Below are 20,080 nucleotides of genomic sequence, written 5' to 3'. Positions count from 1 at the left end.
CGAGCTACAACGAAAAATCATGCGAAGCGATTTCCGGCAAATACATTATATGTGTGTTTGTGTGCGTGTGTGCGTGTGTATGCGTGGGTGCTGTGAGATAACCCGCATGTGACTTTGCTTAGTTAATATGCAAAATTGTAAGAGATCATAATAACTGTTTATGCTCATAATAAATTATGCGCTGACTTCTTCCGACTGATTTTTCAATTAAAATAAAGCACATAGCATACAACTTGTCGTATGAGTTATATTTTGTGTGATCTATTTTAAAGCGCAATTCAAAGAGGAAATTATATGTAACCCCAAAAGTCCGCGAACAGCCTTTTCTTCGGCTGAGTTTAATTACAAAATCAACGACGGCTGCCAAATGCAAGAAAAATACTTTACAAATTTTAATAACTTTGTTTGCCCGGGCAACAAGACCGAAATTGTTGAGCCTAAGAAATGCAAATTAGTTTACAAGTGATTTAAATAAGATACAAAAAGTGACGAGGGACCAGCAACAACAATGCACAGGAAAAAAACTGAATCGTGACCAAAAGGGCTGCTAACAACTTTTTAGGTGCGAGCGCAAATAAAGAAAACCATTTCTAAATGTTGTGAAAGTAATGTAAAAGTTCAAAAACGATGGCGAAATAAGAAATGCCGAAATGTATAATTAAAAAATAAATAAAATTAGGAATGAGATCACTTTCAAAGTTATTATTATTATGAGAATCAGCTGAGAATATAATTGTAATTTGATGTGCATCAAAAAGTCCTTAAGATTTAATTCACTTTTAAAATGGAGCAAAATCGCTCAAGAATATTGAAGAGTTGATGAGTTGTCTTAGCTTGATTGTAATCTCACACTTTAAGCAAAGCCCAGACAAAGGCAAATGCATTAATGATGCGAAATTTAAGAGCTGGCTAAAAATAACACAGGCAAATGCCAAGTGAAAGGAAATTGTAAAGAGCAAAGAGTCGGAAAATAAGCCAACCCCAAAAAACATAACTCAAAAACTGGCTGGCGCCCGAAAAGAAATCCACAAATGTAGGCAAAAACAAAAACCCTTAAAAGCATGCCCAGAACAAAACAGAGCAGAGGAAAAAAAAGAATAAGATAAAATTAGCATAAAAAAAGGATTTGCTCGCTAATTTCACTTTAATGTAAACGCGGCGACTGCGACGATGACGTCGCCGCCATTACATCACTTTTATCTCACGCTGTCCCCTACTCCCCCTCTCTATATATTTCTTCTTCCATTCGCCCGCTGTGCTGCCTTTGTCTTTTATTTATAGCATTATTAGTGGCACTAAGTAAAAGATCGCAGCATTTTTTCTTTGCCTTTCCACTTTTCATTCTCTACACTCAGTGCCTCAGTCACCCCTCATCACTTGCCACGACGCGACTTGCCACTTGCCACTTGGTGCCGTCTTAAGCGTTAGCTTTGGCTTTCACTTTGGGTTTAGCTCTAGTGATGGCTTTGGCCTGCCCCAATAACAAAGTGCTAATGCCCCACGCTAATTATGCATCATTTGTTCTTTTCTCTCTCTCTCTCTCTCTTTTTTTTCTCGTTGTGTACTTTTTCTTGTTTTTTGCTGCTGTCACATCAACTCATCATTGTGTCTCTCCTTTATTCTTATGCTTTCAGGTCCGCCCGTACTCTCGGAATCCATAATTGGCACCCTAGGACGACTGCCCTGCAATGTGACGCCGCCCATCTATGAGGATCGTGTTGCTTTGGTCATCTGGTACAAGGTTGGACTGAAAACTCCCATCTATAGGTGAGTACGAGAAAGTAGTTTAAAGATTAGAAATTAGAAATTAGAACGAACAAACAAATACTAACTAGTCAGTAAAGTTTTTATGCCAGCTACCCATAGGGTAGAAGAGTATTATAACTTGCGCCGGAAGAAAATATAACCCACAAATTGACAAAACTCGAATAACAAGCGTAATTTTGAAGATAAAGTTGGGGATTGTTATAAAGATAAAAACGATAGTTTAAATGATTACTAAGAATTTGTAGAAGTTATTAAAGAAATACTTTTGTATGCCAAATTACGCTTACTGCAATAGGGGCTAAACTGCTTTGACTGACAATCGTGTATATTTAGTACTCTTTGGTATATTTAATGAATATAGCCTTCGGTATATTTTCAGTATTTTTTGGTATAATTTACGAATATGCGAATGTGATTGCCATTTGATCATTAACTAATCCCTGTTCAATTGTTCAATTTTCATCTTTAGTTTTCTGTTGTTCAGCTGTTCACCATTGATCCTTAGTCCGTTCCTGTTCATACTATCCATTTTTAAAAAGTCGTTCTTTAGCGGACAATTGTCTTGCATTAAGTTATGGCTAGTTGAACTAATTTAGTAATTTATATTATTTTCTTTAAACGTGAAAATTGGAATTTAGTGTTTAATTTACATTTGTTTTGCTCCCTTCAAATTTCAAGTCAAAATACAAAGCTGGTAAGCTGGTATGAAATGATCTTTGTTCGAGAACTAACAACGATTTCGAGCAAGGAACGAAATAGAATGTTGGGAACAAAGTGCAATAAACAAATCGAATGACCTAGTTGTGTTATCAAAACTGAACGAACGAAAGGAACAGAAGATTAGAATACGGAAAGTCTATGTAAAGAAATATGACAATTGCTGCTTATAGAACTTCTTTCCCATTACAAATCAATCGAATATTTGTTTCTTTTGACAGTTCTGATTCAGCAGCAAAACATGTCAGTGTCACTCCCCTCATTTCTGTACTGCTTCTTCAATTTAAGCTTTTGTGTCAAGTGCAGAACCACCAAGCATCCCACAATAATTTCAACGACCACAGACACACACACACACATACTTGCACATGTAGAGGTCCATAAATAAACAAAATTGATTACCACAGACAAGTTTTACGTACTCAACCCTCTCGCAACCCTCTCAAACCCAGCAACTGGTTGAGCAGACAACGCTGAGGGAATTTCTGGGTTGGGTAAATGGAATCTGCACATGTCAGTTTGGTGTTTGTTTTTTTTTTGGGAATGGGTGAGAAGGGGGAGGTAGGAATGGCACTTTTTCATTTTGATTTAATGTCTGCTAATTAAGCAATTTTTTGCATGTTTTCTGGGGGGCTGCTCAACTGCAGCCATTAAATTAGCATAACTAGAAAATTATACACAGAGGCTGGGTGGCAATCAGGCAATCAAGAAGGTGATGGTCGGGGGAGAGTCAGACGAGCCTCTTTCTAAATTGAGTAAAGTTTTTTGGGGGCTCTCCATAGCTATGCAGAGAGGAAGGACGACCTGGAACCTCAAGGTTACATTTACAGCAGAAAAACTTTTTCAATTATTCATGTCGAACATTATGGCATTGTAGTTGTTGCCAGAGAGACTTTTGGGTTTTGTTTCTTATAGATACGAATATGTCTGCATACATCAAAGGAGCAAAACTTTAATTGGATTTGTTAGACTCGGACGCATACATGCGGTCGTCTCTCTCTGTCTTAATACTATATATGTATGTAGTATACTATATATTATATATCTATACGTATATATGTGAATGTGTCGAGACTCAAAGGGAGACGCTGATTAGCTGATTGCTAGTTAAGGCTGCCAAGCAGGCAGTCAACGCCATTGACATGCGGCTGAAACTAATTGAACTTCAGCACTTCAAGGACTTGCAAATGACTAGAGCGAAAATAGTAATTAGCGTTGCGTAACGACAGTTCAGGCAAGCCAACTTGCAGGCCACGCTTCAACTCTTGTTTGTAATTAAAAACCACTCAGCAAGTAAATTAATCATAAAACACAAAACTTGCCTTTTCCCAATGCCATTCCTATTCCCACTTTTTATACTACTATATATTCTTTTTTTGCCGGACCTGGCCAAATGCTGAAAATTTAATTTACTCCCAGCGAATGCGCATCATTGAGTCAGCTTGAAGTTGGCTGTCCGCAGCTGGCATTTCAATTTAGCATCGATGGATTCGAGTGCGATTTTTATTACCGACTGACATGTGAGCTGCCGAGTTGCGCGCTGCGAGCTGCCGAGTTGCTGCCTCATTATACCATCACATGCTGCGTATTACATAACACACACAGCACAATATGTCTGCAAATCAAAATTGAAATGCAATAAAACACAGACAAGCACTGGCAAGCTGTCAAAGAGCAACAGCATCAGCACCAGCACAGTGCCGAGAGTGGCAGCAAGTTTAATAACTCAGTTGCTTTTCGAGGGTTGCCATGGCACAATCTGAAACAATACTGCGGAAGCCGTGAGTTTTTGTATGCCAAAAATGGTTAGTAAACCATTTGCGCTGTGTACGCAACAGAAAACCAAAGTTAATCTCTTGTGCTCTTAACGAAAAAAACGTTGCATACTTTTAGGTCGAGTGTGTAATTCTTGACTTCATGCATTTCTATTGTTATCCTCCGCTGCAAGTTCCAAACAAAAACAAACTCGATTCCAATTGATTCTGAGAATTCGAAAAGAGAAGCGTTGCATATTACACAACACACAACCAGAACAGAAAAAGAAAACCTTTTGTGCTAATTGCGAAAAAAACATTAATGTAAATATTATCATTCCGCATTTCTGTTGTTAGTTACGTTATAAGTTCCAGTCATAAATTTATTCGATTTAAATTGATCCTGTGTACCCAAAAAGAGAAACCGTCCCATACCAATATCAAGCAACAGGAAAACGAAAATCATCTCTTGTGCTCTTGTGCTCGAAAAGTAAAGAAGAGAAGCACTGCGACATAAGGTTATAATTGGAATCATAAATTAAATATTCTTGACCCTAAGTAAAAATTTAAAGTCGAATTTTTCTGCTCACATAATCCTGGCTATACATTTATTCCCGTCTAAGAAAGATCAACAAAAAGTTGACGATAATACGCAACCTTGTGCAAACTTTTAAAGCCAATTGCCAAACATTCAGCAGAGGGAAAATAATAAAACTTTAACAACATTGATTGACCGCTGAAATGAGCTCATTATGGTAACTTTTCTAGCATCCACCGACAAATCCGAAAACAAAAGTAAAAACAAAAAAGTAAGGCAGAATTAATCAATAATCTACAATTACAAACTAAAACAATAAATTACGGCAATGTGATTGGTTTAAGGGAGAGAAAGGAGGGATTATTAATTCATTGCTGAACCCAATTACCCAGTTTCGAAAAAGTTGAACTCTAGGTGAGACAGAGAGAGAAAGACAGAGCAACGTTTTGGCAGCTTTAAATTTTGTTTTTTCTTTCCAACTACGTATATATGGAGTACATTTGGCTTTGCTTTTACTCGATGCTATATTTGTTTTCTTCGTTTTCAATTTCTTTCAGCGTCGATACACGCGACTCGAACTTTGCACAGGGGACCCACTGGTCGGATGAAACGTATCGGGAGCGGCTGTCCTTTTACGTGGAAGGACGTGCTGGCACGCTTACCATCAAGTCAACATCTGAGGACGACACCGGCGAGTATCGTTGTCGTGTCGACTTTCAAAAGAGCCCAACACGCAACTCCAAAGTGAATTTAACTGTCATAAGTAAGTATTGAGCACTCCACCATGCAACAGCAGCATCGCAGTGGCAGCTTTTGCTGTGGCAATGACATAGTGGCATAATTGAGCAGCTAATTTGTGCAACGACGTTCTCGTATCCTGGGGGCCAGCACTCAACTCTTGAGCAAACACATTAGTTACAAAATAAGACGCCAACTGTATGTTCTGCTTTCTGCTTACCATGCCAACCAAGTTTTTCTCAATTTTCTTCTGTCTTTTATTTCTTTTTTTTGGTAACTTTTCTTCAGTTTCGCAAACAGCTTTTAAAGGGCCAACTTGGCGAAAAGTTTCCACGTCCTTCGCTTTAAGCTGGATGAGTATAAAAAGTGCAGAGTGCAACTTCTGAATTGAATTTTTGCTATTTAAATGGTTTTCTTTCTATCATTCTGCTGCCGCTTTTACGACTGTGTCCACTTTTCTATTTGCTTTAGCCACTCTGTTTTTTTTTAAAGATTAAAACACTACCTTCGAAGCACGTTACAAAATGTAAATAATTAGCAATGAGTAATTCAAAATATAAAAATAGATTACGTTAAGAATACTATATACTCTGTTATTCTCATAATATATACTCAATTAAAATAAATTTAATTTGAAACTTTTACAAATATGAGATAATATTGATTCAAATTTCATGATGTCTCTTAAATATTTGCAGCTAACTGATTATTAATTTTATTGTATATTCGATTTAAAGAGAGTTTGACTGAAAACATGATAAGCAATTTAAAAATGAAATTTATTCTTATCGTTGTTAGCCCAAATATGGATTTCTTCAATATAAATTATATTGAAGAATGCTGTTCATTTAAAATTTGCGACCAGAAATAAGTTTTATGTTTTAAATTCACGTACACGTAGTTTAAGTGCATTAAACTGTCGGATTGCATTGAGAACCCACTTTTCTTAAACATTTGTTTGTGCCCTATTTTCAATGCCACCTGTGTGGCAAGAGGCAAGAAGGAACGCCGTGGCCGCAGCTTGCAATTTACCATTAAAATTTATATAGCTGGGAAAAGACGTTTAGCTGAAATCTACGGCCAGTTCTTGGTCTGGCAATAAAAATATTGTTGGTAAATAGTTGCTGCCGGCGCTGGCGCTGGCGTCGACGTTGACGTCGACCTGGCTGCTTCTGCTTCTGTTTCAGCTTCAGCTGCTAGATGAAGCGTTCAGAGGCATTGGGCAACAGGGCGTGGTTATGTTTTACAAACTTCTTGAGCATGTTGAACATGCAATGCTCTGCCAACTGTGATTGTGTGTGTCTCAGGGAGTTTGCCCTTCTCTGTCTTTGTGTGTGTGTGTGAATGTGTGACTGTGTGCGTATGTGCGTATGCGTGTGTGTTTGCGACATGTGAAGCGTAAAACCATGGCTGGATTTAGAACTTTATACGTCGGTTGGCAAAAAGTTTAAAGAAGATACGAGTATTAGATTAAAAGTTGCCACAGCCCTGGGTGGACAGTTTAGACAACTTGCCACTGCTAATGCGAGCGGTAACAAGACGCTGCGGGTCAACAGTAAAGGAATAGGGATAACGAAGCAGACTACATACAAAAGGGGAGCAGCAAAAGAAGAGAAGAGAAGAGCAGATGAGAAGACAAATGGTGAAAGCAGAAAATAAGAAGATGCCACTAAGTCCTGGACATGTTTTGCAAATTTGCCAGCAAATATGTTGAGCTAAGCGCCAACATAATAGCCATTGCACATAGCCCATTTTCTATTTTCTATCTGCCATTTTCCATTTTCCACTTGCCTTGGCCATCTAGCCAGCCAGCCAACAGCAGCGGCAGCAGCAGCAAGCATTACATGGAAAATGAAAATATTTTCAAGTGAATAATCGGAGCGTGGCGCGTGCCAGCCGAGCAAACAAGTCAAAATAGTGGCAAGTGGGCAAATAAAACAAGCGAATTTGCGAAAATTAAAAGTTTGCTCAACACGTCGCTGGAAATTTACGGCTTTATTTCGCCAGCAAGAACGAGCAAATCGTTCTTTTCCACCAAACCCAAGCTGCACTCGTGGTCAGATGAAACGAAGTAGAGGCGAGCAAAAAAATAGAGAAATTACAAGAAGCTCTGTTGAAATTTGAAGCCAGTAATCTTCAGGCTGCACCTGAGTCAGGACTCTAGTCCTTGAAATGCAACATGGCAGGCTGTCAGCCAGACTGCAGGCATCAGGCTACCGAGTCGTTTTCGTTCACGTTCTCTTTAATATTTGGACAGCTCTTAAGCCCAAGACCGTCGACGAAGTATGCAAATGAAATGCAATTTAAATATTGATTCAATAGCATATTCTGTTAATGCTCTTTTAATAAGCCAAAAAACTTTAGCATAATCTATTCGCAAACGCTGCTGCTGCAAATCTCTTGTTGAATTCAATTAACTTATTTTTTTTCACAGCTCCGCCCGAGTCAATCATCATACTGGACAGCAAGGGTGCCACCATCATGGATCACACTCTGGGCCCCTACAATGAGGGCTCCAGCGTGAACGTCACGTGCGTGGCCATTGGCGGTAAGTTCATCCTCGACACGTGCCTCCATCCAATATCCACAATCCACCATCCACCAACCATTTCCACATTGCGCTGTCAAACGAGTCGACAAGTGCACGAGTATTTTGCCAGAGTGTTGAAGCTGCTTTTTGTGTCTGACAATTAAAAGTGATGGGCAGGCAGGCAAGAGCAAAATGCAGACGAAAGATTTCGCATTTTATTTAATTTCACATTTTGCTGAAATGCTGTCGACTGCACGATCCAGCAAGCACCTACTACAAGCACACAGCGATAGATTCAGACAGAGAGCAGAGGCAAAAGCAAAACGCTTCCCAACAATGCCCATACAAATTGCATTGAGAGCACTTGAAAATTGCTAAAAGCCAAACAAGACAACAAATGAAATAGCGAAAGGCACTTGAGAGACACACACAAACACATAGAGACACATAGACATGAGTACACACGTGAGCACTGACATGTCCGCAGACATCGAGATTACAGTGAATCCTCTGTTGGTGGGACACTTACCTCTTGAATACTTTTCTTTGTCCAAAGGGAGTATCCGCTTAAAAGAATACTTACAACTGTTCTTTCAACTTTCAAATAGCAGTGCTTACGTCTTACGAAATATAACAGCTTAATTTACTTATTTTTAAATAATTCAACAATTTTATCATTTAGCAAATATGGATAGCATAACAAAACAAAGGATGCAATATGATGTTCTTTGAAATAGCAGTGTGTAAATAAAAAAAAAATTAAATTCAAAAAAAGCTAATAAATAAATTAATTATGAACTTAACGCATTTTTCAGAAAATTTCAAAACTGTTCGGTACTTTTTATGAAAAAACGGAAAACAGGCTATTTCAGTGTGCAGACAACGTTCAACTAACGAAAATGACTATGCTAAAAACCGTTATATAGTTTGGTGTCTGTCGCACTGCTATTTCAAGGTTCACAGCTGTACATTTTTATATTCATTTTTTATTTAAATAACAAAGGATTTAAGTAAATTTTTTTCAGGGTAGGATTTTAATGGCGTGATCCTGGGATTTTAATTTTTTTCATCTTCTCTTCATAATCTCAAATATTGGTTATAATTTTTTTTTCATTTACCTGTTAATAATTTCGTTAACTTAGTGAACGTTTGCTAAAAAATGTGTTCAAAAACTTCGAAAGCAGTAAACAATAAAAATGTAAATTAAGTCCATAAACTGACAGCTTGCAATTAGATAATAAAGCTCTCACTGTGCTAGGTTTCACTGTACTTGCAGTACAGAGACACAGTAAGAAGAGAGAGAGAGAGACACTTCTTGCACATAAACAAACAGTCAAAGACAGCATCTAAATCGCTGCCAGCAACTGGATGAAAAGAAGGGGATCGGAGCCTAAGAGACAGAGAGACTCAGAGAACGGGAACCAACAGACTAGGAGAATGGTACTCTGGTACTCCCAGTGGGTGTGCCAATTGGGTGGCAAGCTCAAGTCTAAGCTGTATAGCAAACATATCAGTTGCACACTCCACCAACCACCAACCATCATCCTCACAATCCTCAATCACCTCCCCTACTTTCCCTTATTCAGCTGCCCTCTAACCCGTTTATCAACCCGCACACAACACAATCACACTGAATGCACTCAATAATTGCGCTTCTTCTTCATCTGTTTGGTACGTTGCAGGTCGCCCCCAACCGAGGGTTACCTGGTGGCACGGCAATACAATGTTCAACAGCTCCGGCATGGGCAATCCGCTCTCGGAGCGACGTGTGGGCAATGTGCTATCGTTGGCCAAGCTCAAGCGCAAGAATCTTCACATGCAGCTGACGTGCCGAGCGGAGAATAATAATTTGACATCGCCAATTATCAGCAGCATCGTGCTCGACATGAACTGTGAGTACTGCAAATCTACTACCAGCAGCAGCAGCAGCAGAAGCAGCTAATTAATTCACTCACTCTTTGTCTCTCTGTTTCTCTGTGTCTATGTTTGCTGCTGCAGTGCGTCCGCTGATTGTTAAGCTACAGGGAGAGAATCGACCGCTTTCGGCTGAGAACTCTTATAAGCTCAGTTGCGATGTCATCGGCTCACGTCCAGCACCGACTGTTACATGGTGGAAGGGCAGCACGCCCATGAAGAATACGCAAGAGACGGTAAGAGCAGTACTTCCTCCAGGGTTTACAGGGTATGCACATGCAAATTTTGTAAGCTGGCAAGCTTGTTAAATCGTACCCAAGTCGAAGCCATCCCCACTCCAGTTGTAGCTACGGCAGACTCTCGAATGCTTTGTGGTAATTGAAGTTACTTCAACGGCAGTCACGTAGCTGCCTTCAATTAAAAGCTGAGCATGGAGGGAGTCCAGCTTTAACGACTGGCGATGGCTATGGCGATGGCGATGACGACGGCAAAGGCGATTGCACGTGCCACTTGGGGAAAAAGTCGAACGGAGATGCCCCGTTGGGTTTTGCCATCTTTGTCTCGCTCGGCAGCACACACACAAAGCTAAAGCCAAGCTAACGCTATTAACTGTTTCGCTATTTCTCAACACTCTGCAGGAAAAATCTGATGGTAATATGACCACATCGGTGCTGACATTCACGCCCACCATCGACGATCGGGGCAAGTTTCTCTCGTGCCGCGCCGAACAGGGCATGATACCAGAGTCTGGCATGGAGGATGGCTGGAAATTGGACATCTATCGTGAGTATTGTTTACATTCAGAACTCTTCACTTTGGCATTGCTTATTAATTGCGCAGTGGATAACATCAAAGTCACTTCAGTTCACTTTCTCTCTGTCTGTCTTTTTGATTTGCCATGTAAATTAGTCGACGCTTTGCCAATGCCAAGGTGGCGTATGTTTAATATTTAATTTCACTGCCAGCAACTTTTTAATGAAAACGAAAGGCTCACGAATATCGACTTTAAATACTTCCGTCAAAAGTGCTGCAAAAGGCAGCGGATATATATATATATATTATATATACTCATTTTTCTCTTGTTGGTGTATTTTTTTTGGTTGATTTTCTCTGTTTTTTTTGATTTTGTGTGCCAAGTTGTGGCAAGTTTGGCAAATTAATTTCCAGCGGCGGCTTGCAAAACTTTGGGCCAAACTTGCAAAACTTTTTAACCCGCCGCAAACACCGCAAGCAGCGAAGTCGACTGCGAAGCCATCTTTACGCTTTTACAGTTTTTCGACCTGTTTGCACAAAATTTAAATGCCAATCCGTTGCCGCCTCTGCTTCCGCCTGCGTCTCTTCCTCCTGCTCCATCAATGTGCCGCACATTGCTTCCGGTTCCTGTTTGCCTTTGGTGTGCGGTTTGGTTGCTTACCTTTTAACTTCCCCTCATCTTTTTCCATTTTTTCGTATTTTTGGTTTTTTGATGCTACAACTTCAGCTGATGCCCACTCTATTGAAACTCGTGCTCCATTGAGCAACCCTTTGGCCAGGCACTGGAACAAGGAGAATATCGGAGTGGGAGTGGGAGTGAGAATGGGACTGAGGCTGGGACTGGCTCTCGGCTTGTTTGCACAATTTGATAGATTGCTTAATAAGCTTAATTGATTCGCGCATTCCGCGAAGCAATTTTGATTTAATTAAGTTAAAATTTCACTTGTTTAATGCCCTTCCACTTTCTCACTCCATCGAAACAATCAAACACACAAAATCTCCAAGCTGGCCGCCCAGCACGTGTAGATATATTTTTGCACACTTGGCGCTTTCATAAATAAATTAAGCAAATAGAAAACAAGTGTACTGCGAACAAGCGCACAGTGTGCAGCGTAACCTAATTGCCTACAAGGAAACCCCGAGAGAAGATACACACACAAACACACACACACACAGTACGAGTATTTTCACAACTTAAATTGCCTAATTTGTGGGGCTTACAATATAATTACACCTTTGTGCGCGGCTTTTACTTTTGCGTTTGCTTTACTCGTTCGTTCTGTTTTATTATTCTGTTTTTTTTTTTCTTTGCTTTGCCTTTTTACGTGATTCACTTGTGCTTTTAATTTGCAGTCTACTCGGTTGCCCTGGCAGCGCTTTTACTTTCTTTTTCTACTTAAATATCCAATTATGATCTATCTTTTTTCTTTTTCATTCTTTGAATGCAGACATTCCCGTTGTCAGTTTGGAACTTGGCACAAACTCTTTGAATTCGACATTACGCGAAGGAGTCGATGTCTTCTTTGAGTGCAACATCAAATCGAATCCATGGATCTACAAAGTCAGCTGGCGCCACAACGTGAGTAGAAACTTTGCTTATAGAGAGGGATCGAAATATTGCTTGCAGCTAATTCAATACGATACCAATTTCAGAGCTCAGTTCGACATTTTGCCACAGGGCCCAGTTAATACAGCTTCCAAAAAAAAATAATAAAAATTGAAGACGCTTACGTTATTATTTTCATTATTTCCCATACATAAATTACCTTGAGGCCACACAACAAATCGAAAACCGCAGCTAGCACCCAAAATACGAGTATTCTCTGGCGTATATCCGTGTGTATGTGTGTGTGGAGTAGTGGGAGCCAACCCACATGCCACATAATTGTTGCATATTTTAGAGCTGACAGGCATTCACAAAAAATCCACACACACACACACACACACGCCTAGCTGTATATTGAAATTTATAGAATTTATTATTGAATTATTTAGCTGTAAAAGCACTTAACAATTTATGCAGCATCGGCCCTAAATTATGCAGCCACGCCCTCGATGTTGGGAGCAGGCAACAAGCGACATACACAGGATATATCCCGTTTGTGCCACAGGCACGTGTGTCTGTTTGTGTGTGTGTGTTGGGCAACATGAAAGTGTTATTAGCCTCAAATTAAATTTATTCCAGCGCGCAGTTAGCGCCAAATTGAATTTAACTCAATAAATTATTGAACATATCTAAAATTTATCGACGCATGCAAGTTTTCAATTTTATCATCGACTCCACAACCATATTCACATCGAAATCCAACTCTAACTCTTGCGCTAACACTTGCAGGGCAAAATTTTGGAGAGCAACCCCGCCGAAGGCATCGTGGTGGCCAATCAGAGCCTTGTCCTCCAGAACGCCAGCAGAGCCAGGACTGGCATTTACACGTGTGTCGGCAGCAATCGAGAGGGCGACGGCGAAAGCAATCCAGTCCAGTTGGACATACGCTGTGAGTATAAGAATATGTTATATATGTATGTATGTGAATAATATTTTAAAGGAGTACTACTGCTGAGTTAATCTGAAGTAATAAAATTATATGTGTACATGCACATACATATGTATATTGTGATCCATCTCGCAATCAACACTGTATTCATTTCACTAAGAAGAACTCCACAATTGCATCATTGCAAATTTCTTGAATACCCTATTTCAGCCAGGTGTATATGCATCAACATGCGGTTCTATAATAAAAGTGCTTACACCAAAGATGCATCACGCGAACCACATCTTGCTTTGACTAGGCTGCATCATTGAAAATTACCTTTAGGTAGAATCTTCCTCCGTAACATTTCAAAAGAGGCTGTGTGTAAGAGAGGGAACGCTAATGCCATGATACAATTATACATTATGTATAATTGTATCATGGCTAATGCTAACGCTTCAAATTTTAAAAGTGTGGCCGTATTTTGGCTAATATTTTCGTGTATTAATCGAAAAAATGCGATATCGATGGATATCACCTGATTACAAATTTTGACGCCTTCATATTGTTTCAAATTTACATGCAATTCTTAAATTCTCAAAAAAATGTCGACAAAATTAATGTAAATATGCATCGATATATTAAATGTTTAAAACAAAATTCGCCAAGACTATCAATTCGATCACATTGTATAGAAATATGAGCGTTACAGATGGAGTTGCTTATTATGATGTAAAATGGAAATAAGTAGAGTCAAATAATCAATAATAAATTAAATTTATATTAACTTAAACATTTGGAATTCCATGAGTGTCGGATAATTGATTAAATTGGTTATTTTCGATTGATTTGTTTCTATTGCTTTAGAAATTCTTTTTTTTAAGTTTGAGTTTCTATACTTTTTTACCCCTTAACGGCTGTTTGCTTGATGCAGTTTTGTTGTAAGCAGTTGCATCATAAAACCGCGTGATTGAAACAGAAGCATTTGGTCTAAATAGAGTATAAACAGCTATTTGAATGATTCATCTATGGTATAAACACTCGCAACACTTGCATCTTCAAGTCACTGTAATATTTTATAACCAATATTTTTGTATAACATTTCTTCACTTCCACATTCGCATTACGTATATTTTATAATATACTAACACTAAATTTATCGATAAGGACTTCGATGATTTCAAACTGATAATAAACTTTTGCAACAGCTAAATAATGCAAAGAGAAGACGTTAAGCATTTTAGTAACAAAAAAATAAAACAAAAGCTAAAATTTGTATACTGACTTCGACAACAATGTTTTGCTTTCTTAAACTTTTATCATAACTGTTGGTCAATAGCTAATTGATTAACTATCTGCCAATGTCCCAACGCTTTCTTACATAAATGAATTTATAATTCTAACTTGTATGCAAATGACTAACAAAGAAACTTGTTGCAGTTTTGTCAATGAAATGGCATTCACACTTTAGTTCAGTGGCTGACAGCAGTCACAATGCAATTATCACAAAGCCCAAGATACACAAAACTCCGATAGACATAGATACAAGTTTGTTTGTTGCAGATGCAACGTGTTGCGCTAGACAAATTGATGTTGTCATCCATAAAACAAACAAGAATCAAAAATAAGCAAATGCTCAACAAGCCAATCACACGACAATGGCAATGTAGCAACAAATTCTAATAAATTTTAAATAACTAGTCCGCAAATTGATTAAACAAAATGCTTTGTAAAATTTACACTGCCTACTTTTTCAGTGGACAACAAAGCTGTTGCATATTCACTGCAATACATATCTATATCCAACTGCCAAGTTAAGACTATACAAAAAAGTTGCCAGTTGCCAGTTGCCAGTTTGCTAGTTTGGAAATTGCCACTTGCTGCACGCCAAATTGAGCAAAACGAGTCAGACGTGGCAAACGAGGCAAATGAATCCTTTTGTTGTCTCCTGTTTCGTGTTTCGTATTCTTGTTCTTCTTGCTCGTGCTGCCATTTTAACACAAATTGAACTCAAGTCTCACAATGTTTTGCTTTAATTATGCAAATGCCTTGCCAATTTGCACAGACACGTACTCACTCTCCACTTTTCCTTCTCTGTTTTCTTTTTTTTATTTGGGACAGTTGCACCCGTGTGCCGTGCCAAACAGCGAACTACTTACAGTTCGGGCCGGCAGGAGACGGTTAAAGTTGCATGCGAAATCGATGCGAATCCCCCGGAGGCAACATACGTCTGGAAATTCAATGCAAGCCAAGGCGAGGTCGCCGATATACCAGCATCACTCGTCGCCGTCGACCGTGGACGCAGCGTGGCCCACTACACGCCCATGATGGAGAACGTAAGTATTGAGGCAGGCAGTTAGCCAACCATCCAACCATCCAGTCAACCAATCACTTCGACCCGTTCGCACAATGGCATCATATAAATCAGTCCAGTCCCACTTCCCAAGCGAGGACACATCATTTTCCAAACGAATTGCGGTTTTGAATTTTCAATTAAGGTTGAAAAGGTGTGTCGCCAAACGCCGCATTGCATGCATAAATTAAGTCAACGAAATGCCATTGCATTGTTACCCACACACATGCATTTATTCACACACACACACACAACCACACACACTCACTTCTTCCTTTTTGCAATTTACAGGACTATGGTACTCTGTTGTGCTGGGCCAGCAACGAAATTGGCGATCAAAGTGAACCCTGCGTATACACAATAACCCCAGCAGGTGAGTGCCAAACCAAACCAAAGCATACAGGAAAGAAGCTTGCTCCTTACTTCTCCTAGTTCGTATATCGTCCCTTCGCATCTCTTTTGCTATAACGTGACTCTGGCTCGCGTGTTTGCCCCTTTGCTTTCATATCCGTACAGAGACCACCACCCAAAATCCGCTTTAGATATGGGGAATGTTTGACTATCACATCCAACCATTAACACCTTAAATACAGTTTTTTACCATTTGTCTATTTTAAGAAATATATCATGAATTCTATATTTTAATATAGCCTGAATGGAGTTATCACTCTAACCAATTAAAGTACTCTCTTTTTACACTTTCCACTGTCCTACCTATTCATTATAAGATTAATTAATATAATATAGTCCAATGAACAATTAACAAACTGTTCAAATTATCGAACAAGTACTTTTTTAAACTGTCAGTTATCTTCTTAATCCTAGGGTATCGAATAGTCATCCTTAGCTCCTGCTACACGTTTCTGGCGTGTGTCTGCTTTCTGTTTTTGTTTATGTTTAGTTTTGGGAGGCAGATGGCAGCCCCGCTGTGCAGATTTGTTGATGACTTTGGCACTTTTGGTGCTTTGCTGGATTAGTCAAAAAGTTGTTTCTGCTACTGTTGCCACTGCTGCTGCTGCTGTTGCTGCTGTTGCTGCTTGTGTCGGATTTGCAGCTGGCATGAATTGATTTTGAAGTCACATTTCATGCAGCGTTGCAGCAGTAGCAGCAGCAGCAACAGTCAGAAAATCAGTCACGCGGCACGTGCAACTTTGGCAATTTGTTGCTTGACTGCTGAGCCAATGATAACCGGAATCTCCTTTAGTCACAATGCGAATTCGAATGAGAATGGGGGAATGCGAATGCGAATCTCAATCTGAATCTGAATTTGGAATCTAAATAAAAGTAAACAAAATGTTTTATTGTGTGCTTGGACAGGCGAACCGGATCCATTGCTAAACTGTACGCTGCTCAATCAGACATCGTCAGGCTTCCAAATCGAGTGCATCGAAGGCTTTGATGGTGGACTGCAGCAGGACTTTATCATGGAAGTTTATGTGAATGGCACAACACGCTATCCAAAAATTTACAAATCAAAGTGAGTAGACAGAAATCAGAAACTGAATCTCCTATCTATCTGAATCTGTAGCTGAATGTAGCTGAATCACACGCCGTGTGACTTTTGCATTACACAACAAAACTCAACGATCCGTGACAATGCCCACGGACACGAGGACATGAGGACACATGGCTCTGACTCTGAGTCTGAGTCTGGTCTTTGAATCCTCAAGTCCTCGTACGGCAAATGCTCATTTATCGTTCTCACATTCTCCATCTACTTCTCTGTGGTTTTTTCTTTGCGCTTGACGCTCCGTTCCGTTGTCTTTGGCCTGTGGAAAATTCAAATATCGATTCGACGCGCATTACATGGAAACATGGACACGAAAACGACGAAACGAAAACGTCGAAACGACAGGAAGCCGTACTTTGAGGTGAGCGGTCTGGTGCCCGGCATGGGATACAATGTCTTCCTCATTGCGCACAACAGCAAGGGTCGCAGCAATGCGACTATATTGCAGGTCTACACGCTGAAGGATCCCGAGAAGCAAACGGGTGAGTCACAAAAGGACAAACCGACCGACGGACGGACGGACGGACAACCGGCGGTCTCACAAAAAGCACTGCGGGTGCGTGTGAAGAGGCAAAATGGTTTTGCAATTTCATGCATGTCCTGCACTGCTGTCCAGGACTGACCATACATCCTGAGCTATCTGTAGGCTCTCTGTGTTTCTGTAGTCGCTCGCCTACAAATTAATTGCCACTGGTTTTGTGCCATGGCGGAATGCAGATACAATTACTCATGACTCTCTGGGCATGACGGTTTGATTTGTCTTTTAATTTGCTTTAAGTTTCTTTACTTTCGCTAACATTTCTTTTCCTAACGTTCGTTTTCTTTATTCTGTTTGTTTTTTTCTTTGCTTTTGGTTGCATGCTTTCAGTTAAAATAACATTTACCCAGACTTACCAAGCTCTTAAGCCTGCTTATGGCATAACAACAAAAACTAAGACACCAACTGCAACAATTATAACAGAGACAACCACAACATCAGCTAAACAACCAACAAGTGATTGTGTTTGCGATGAGGATGAGTTTATGAGCGTGGGCAACGGGGCGTATGATGAAGGTAGTGGCTACTTTCATCTTAACATATATCTTTAAATTATACTACTTGGTTTGCTATTTTTTATTTTCATTTGATTTTAAATAGCAGCTGATTTATTCATTCTATTATTTGAAAATGATTATTATTGTTTTTTTGTTTACTATTGCTTTTATATAAATCAATTATTTCTGTTATATTATTGTTGTGAAAAACTTCATATATCACTTTTATTATTTATAATTATTTTTTGTTTCAATTCCAAGTATTTGTGTTCACATATTTTTTAATATTTTGTATGTTTATTGTTATTATTGTTTTTTAGCACTTTATATTTCGTAAATATCACAATAAATAAAATTTGTAGCAACTCTTATATTATTATTTATTTTTATTTCTTTAGTTGAATTGTATATTTTTATTTTTTAAGCACTTTTTTTTGTATTATCACAATAAATACAATTTATAGCAAATTATTATCTTTATTTATTTTAATTTTGTAAGTGAATCTTTTTTTATTTTCGTTTTAAACTTATCGTAATTATATTTATTATTATTTTGTAATCACTTTATTTTAAAGCAAAATATATTTATTTATTTCTTTTCAATTTATTCATATTATTTCATATTACTTTGTTGCAAACTCTAAATTGTTTTAGTTTTCGTAATAATTGATAATTTATTCGACACGTTTTTAATACTGGTTTAAAACTATTTTTCAATGAATTCCTGGTGTTCCCCACACTTATTGGCTTTGTTGGTAACAATTTGGCAAAATTTCTATTAACACAAACAATATATAATTGAATTCGTTACGTTTTGCTCATATTGTTGTATAATTTAATATTATCTGTATTGTTATTTTATATTTAAAGCGTTTTTCAATTTTCTCACTAACTTTGCATATGATTTGAATAATTTGTTAACTTTAAATTTGCCTAACGAAGACAACACAACACACACAATATAAATCCGGACGAATTTGCGAGGAACTGTTTCTGGCTTTGTTGGCTTGCGACATGGCTACTAAAAATGCTCGACATGCCGCCGGCGGCTGAGACAAAAATTAGCAACCTTAACACTGAGCGGCTTACATGGGACCACACACACGTACTGGACACACATTCACACACATACAGAGGCACGTACACTCATACACATGCAGAGAGAGTAAGCTTCAAACACATGTGCAGCTCATTAAAGCAACACTAAATTCAAAGCACGTGCAGCAGGAACTGGGAAAACAACAACAGACAGACAGACAGACAGTCATAGCAAAGGGCCTGGGTGCTGTGTCCTGGTTCCGGGATCGGGAAACGGCAACAGAACGTAGTTAGCAGCTCATAAAACAATGCAAAAAAGGAAGAGAAAAAGAAGTAAGAGAGAGAGAGACAGAGTTAGAAGAGTGAGGGAAAACAAAAGGCAGAGCGAAAAATTTGCAATGCATTCTCGTAAAATTATTATAGCACTCATACACATGCACACACATACTATGAAATTTACTCTGGCTTTTTCTCACCATCTCCATTTGAACCCTTATCCACTTCCTTCGCCGGTCAGACTATTTGCCAGCCTATGCGCCCGTCATCGAGGACATCCGGCCATTCCTTGGCATACTGGCTGGCATTGTGGGCAGCATATTTCTGGTGGCCATCATCATTGCCGTTGTGGTGCGTGTTCGCGGCTCGTCTGGGCGCGATCGCAATAATTACTCGCATCCGGGCAATGGCGGCAGCAGCAGCAGCACAGCGAATGGCAACGGCAACCTCGGCATTCTTGGCAGCAACAACAATGGCAGCTTGGGCATCGGTACGTTGGCCCACAATGGTGGCCAATCAGTGCAGGATATGCATCGCATTGGCCGGGAGACGTGTCATGTGACGAGCAGCCTCGACAGCATTGATAAAAATCCCGACATAATACCACAAGGTGAGTGAGAGAGAGACTGAGTCTCAGTCCCGTGCCCTTGACAATTGGCCAACTTACAAATTGCCATCGCAAT

General features: G+C 39.2%; 1 protein-coding gene across 6 annotated transcripts in view; it reads left to right on the top strand.

Moving 5' to 3' along the window:
* Positions 1-20,080, top strand: part of LOC133844691 (nephrin) — a 75,922-nt gene that overhangs the window by 45,850 nt on the left and 9,992 nt on the right. For 4 of the 6 annotated variants that reach the window (XM_062278784.1, XM_062278779.1, XM_062278778.1 and 1 more), the window contains 14 exons: positions 1,635-1,767; positions 5,334-5,539; positions 7,949-8,062; positions 9,727-9,936; positions 10,043-10,194; positions 10,597-10,741; positions 12,160-12,290; positions 13,047-13,206; positions 15,307-15,521; positions 15,830-15,911; positions 16,856-17,015; positions 17,394-17,530; positions 17,917-18,102; positions 19,639-20,007. In XM_062278784.1, the coding sequence (XP_062134768.1) occupies positions 1,635-1,767; positions 5,334-5,539; positions 7,949-8,062; positions 9,727-9,936; positions 10,043-10,194; positions 10,597-10,741; positions 12,160-12,290; positions 13,047-13,206; positions 15,307-15,521; positions 15,830-15,911; positions 16,856-17,015; positions 17,394-17,530; positions 17,917-18,102; positions 19,639-20,007 (2,400 nt within the window). The remainder of the gene's footprint in view (positions 1-1,634; positions 1,768-5,333; positions 5,540-7,948; positions 8,063-9,726; positions 9,937-10,042; positions 10,195-10,596; positions 10,742-12,159; positions 12,291-13,046; positions 13,207-15,306; positions 15,522-15,829; positions 15,912-16,855; positions 17,016-17,393; positions 17,531-17,916; positions 18,103-19,638; positions 20,008-20,080) is intronic. The other 2 variants (XM_062278781.1, XM_062278780.1) reach the window with 1 other exon arrangement.

The sequence above is a fragment of the Drosophila sulfurigaster genome, chromosome 3, assembly GCF_023558435.1.
Source record: "Drosophila sulfurigaster albostrigata strain 15112-1811.04 chromosome 3, ASM2355843v2, whole genome shotgun sequence".
NCBI classification, from domain to species: domain Eukaryota; kingdom Metazoa; phylum Arthropoda; class Insecta; order Diptera; family Drosophilidae; genus Drosophila; species Drosophila sulfurigaster.
The sequence above is the reverse complement of the archived record's forward strand: the minus strand, read 5'-3'. Positions and strand labels throughout refer to the sequence as shown.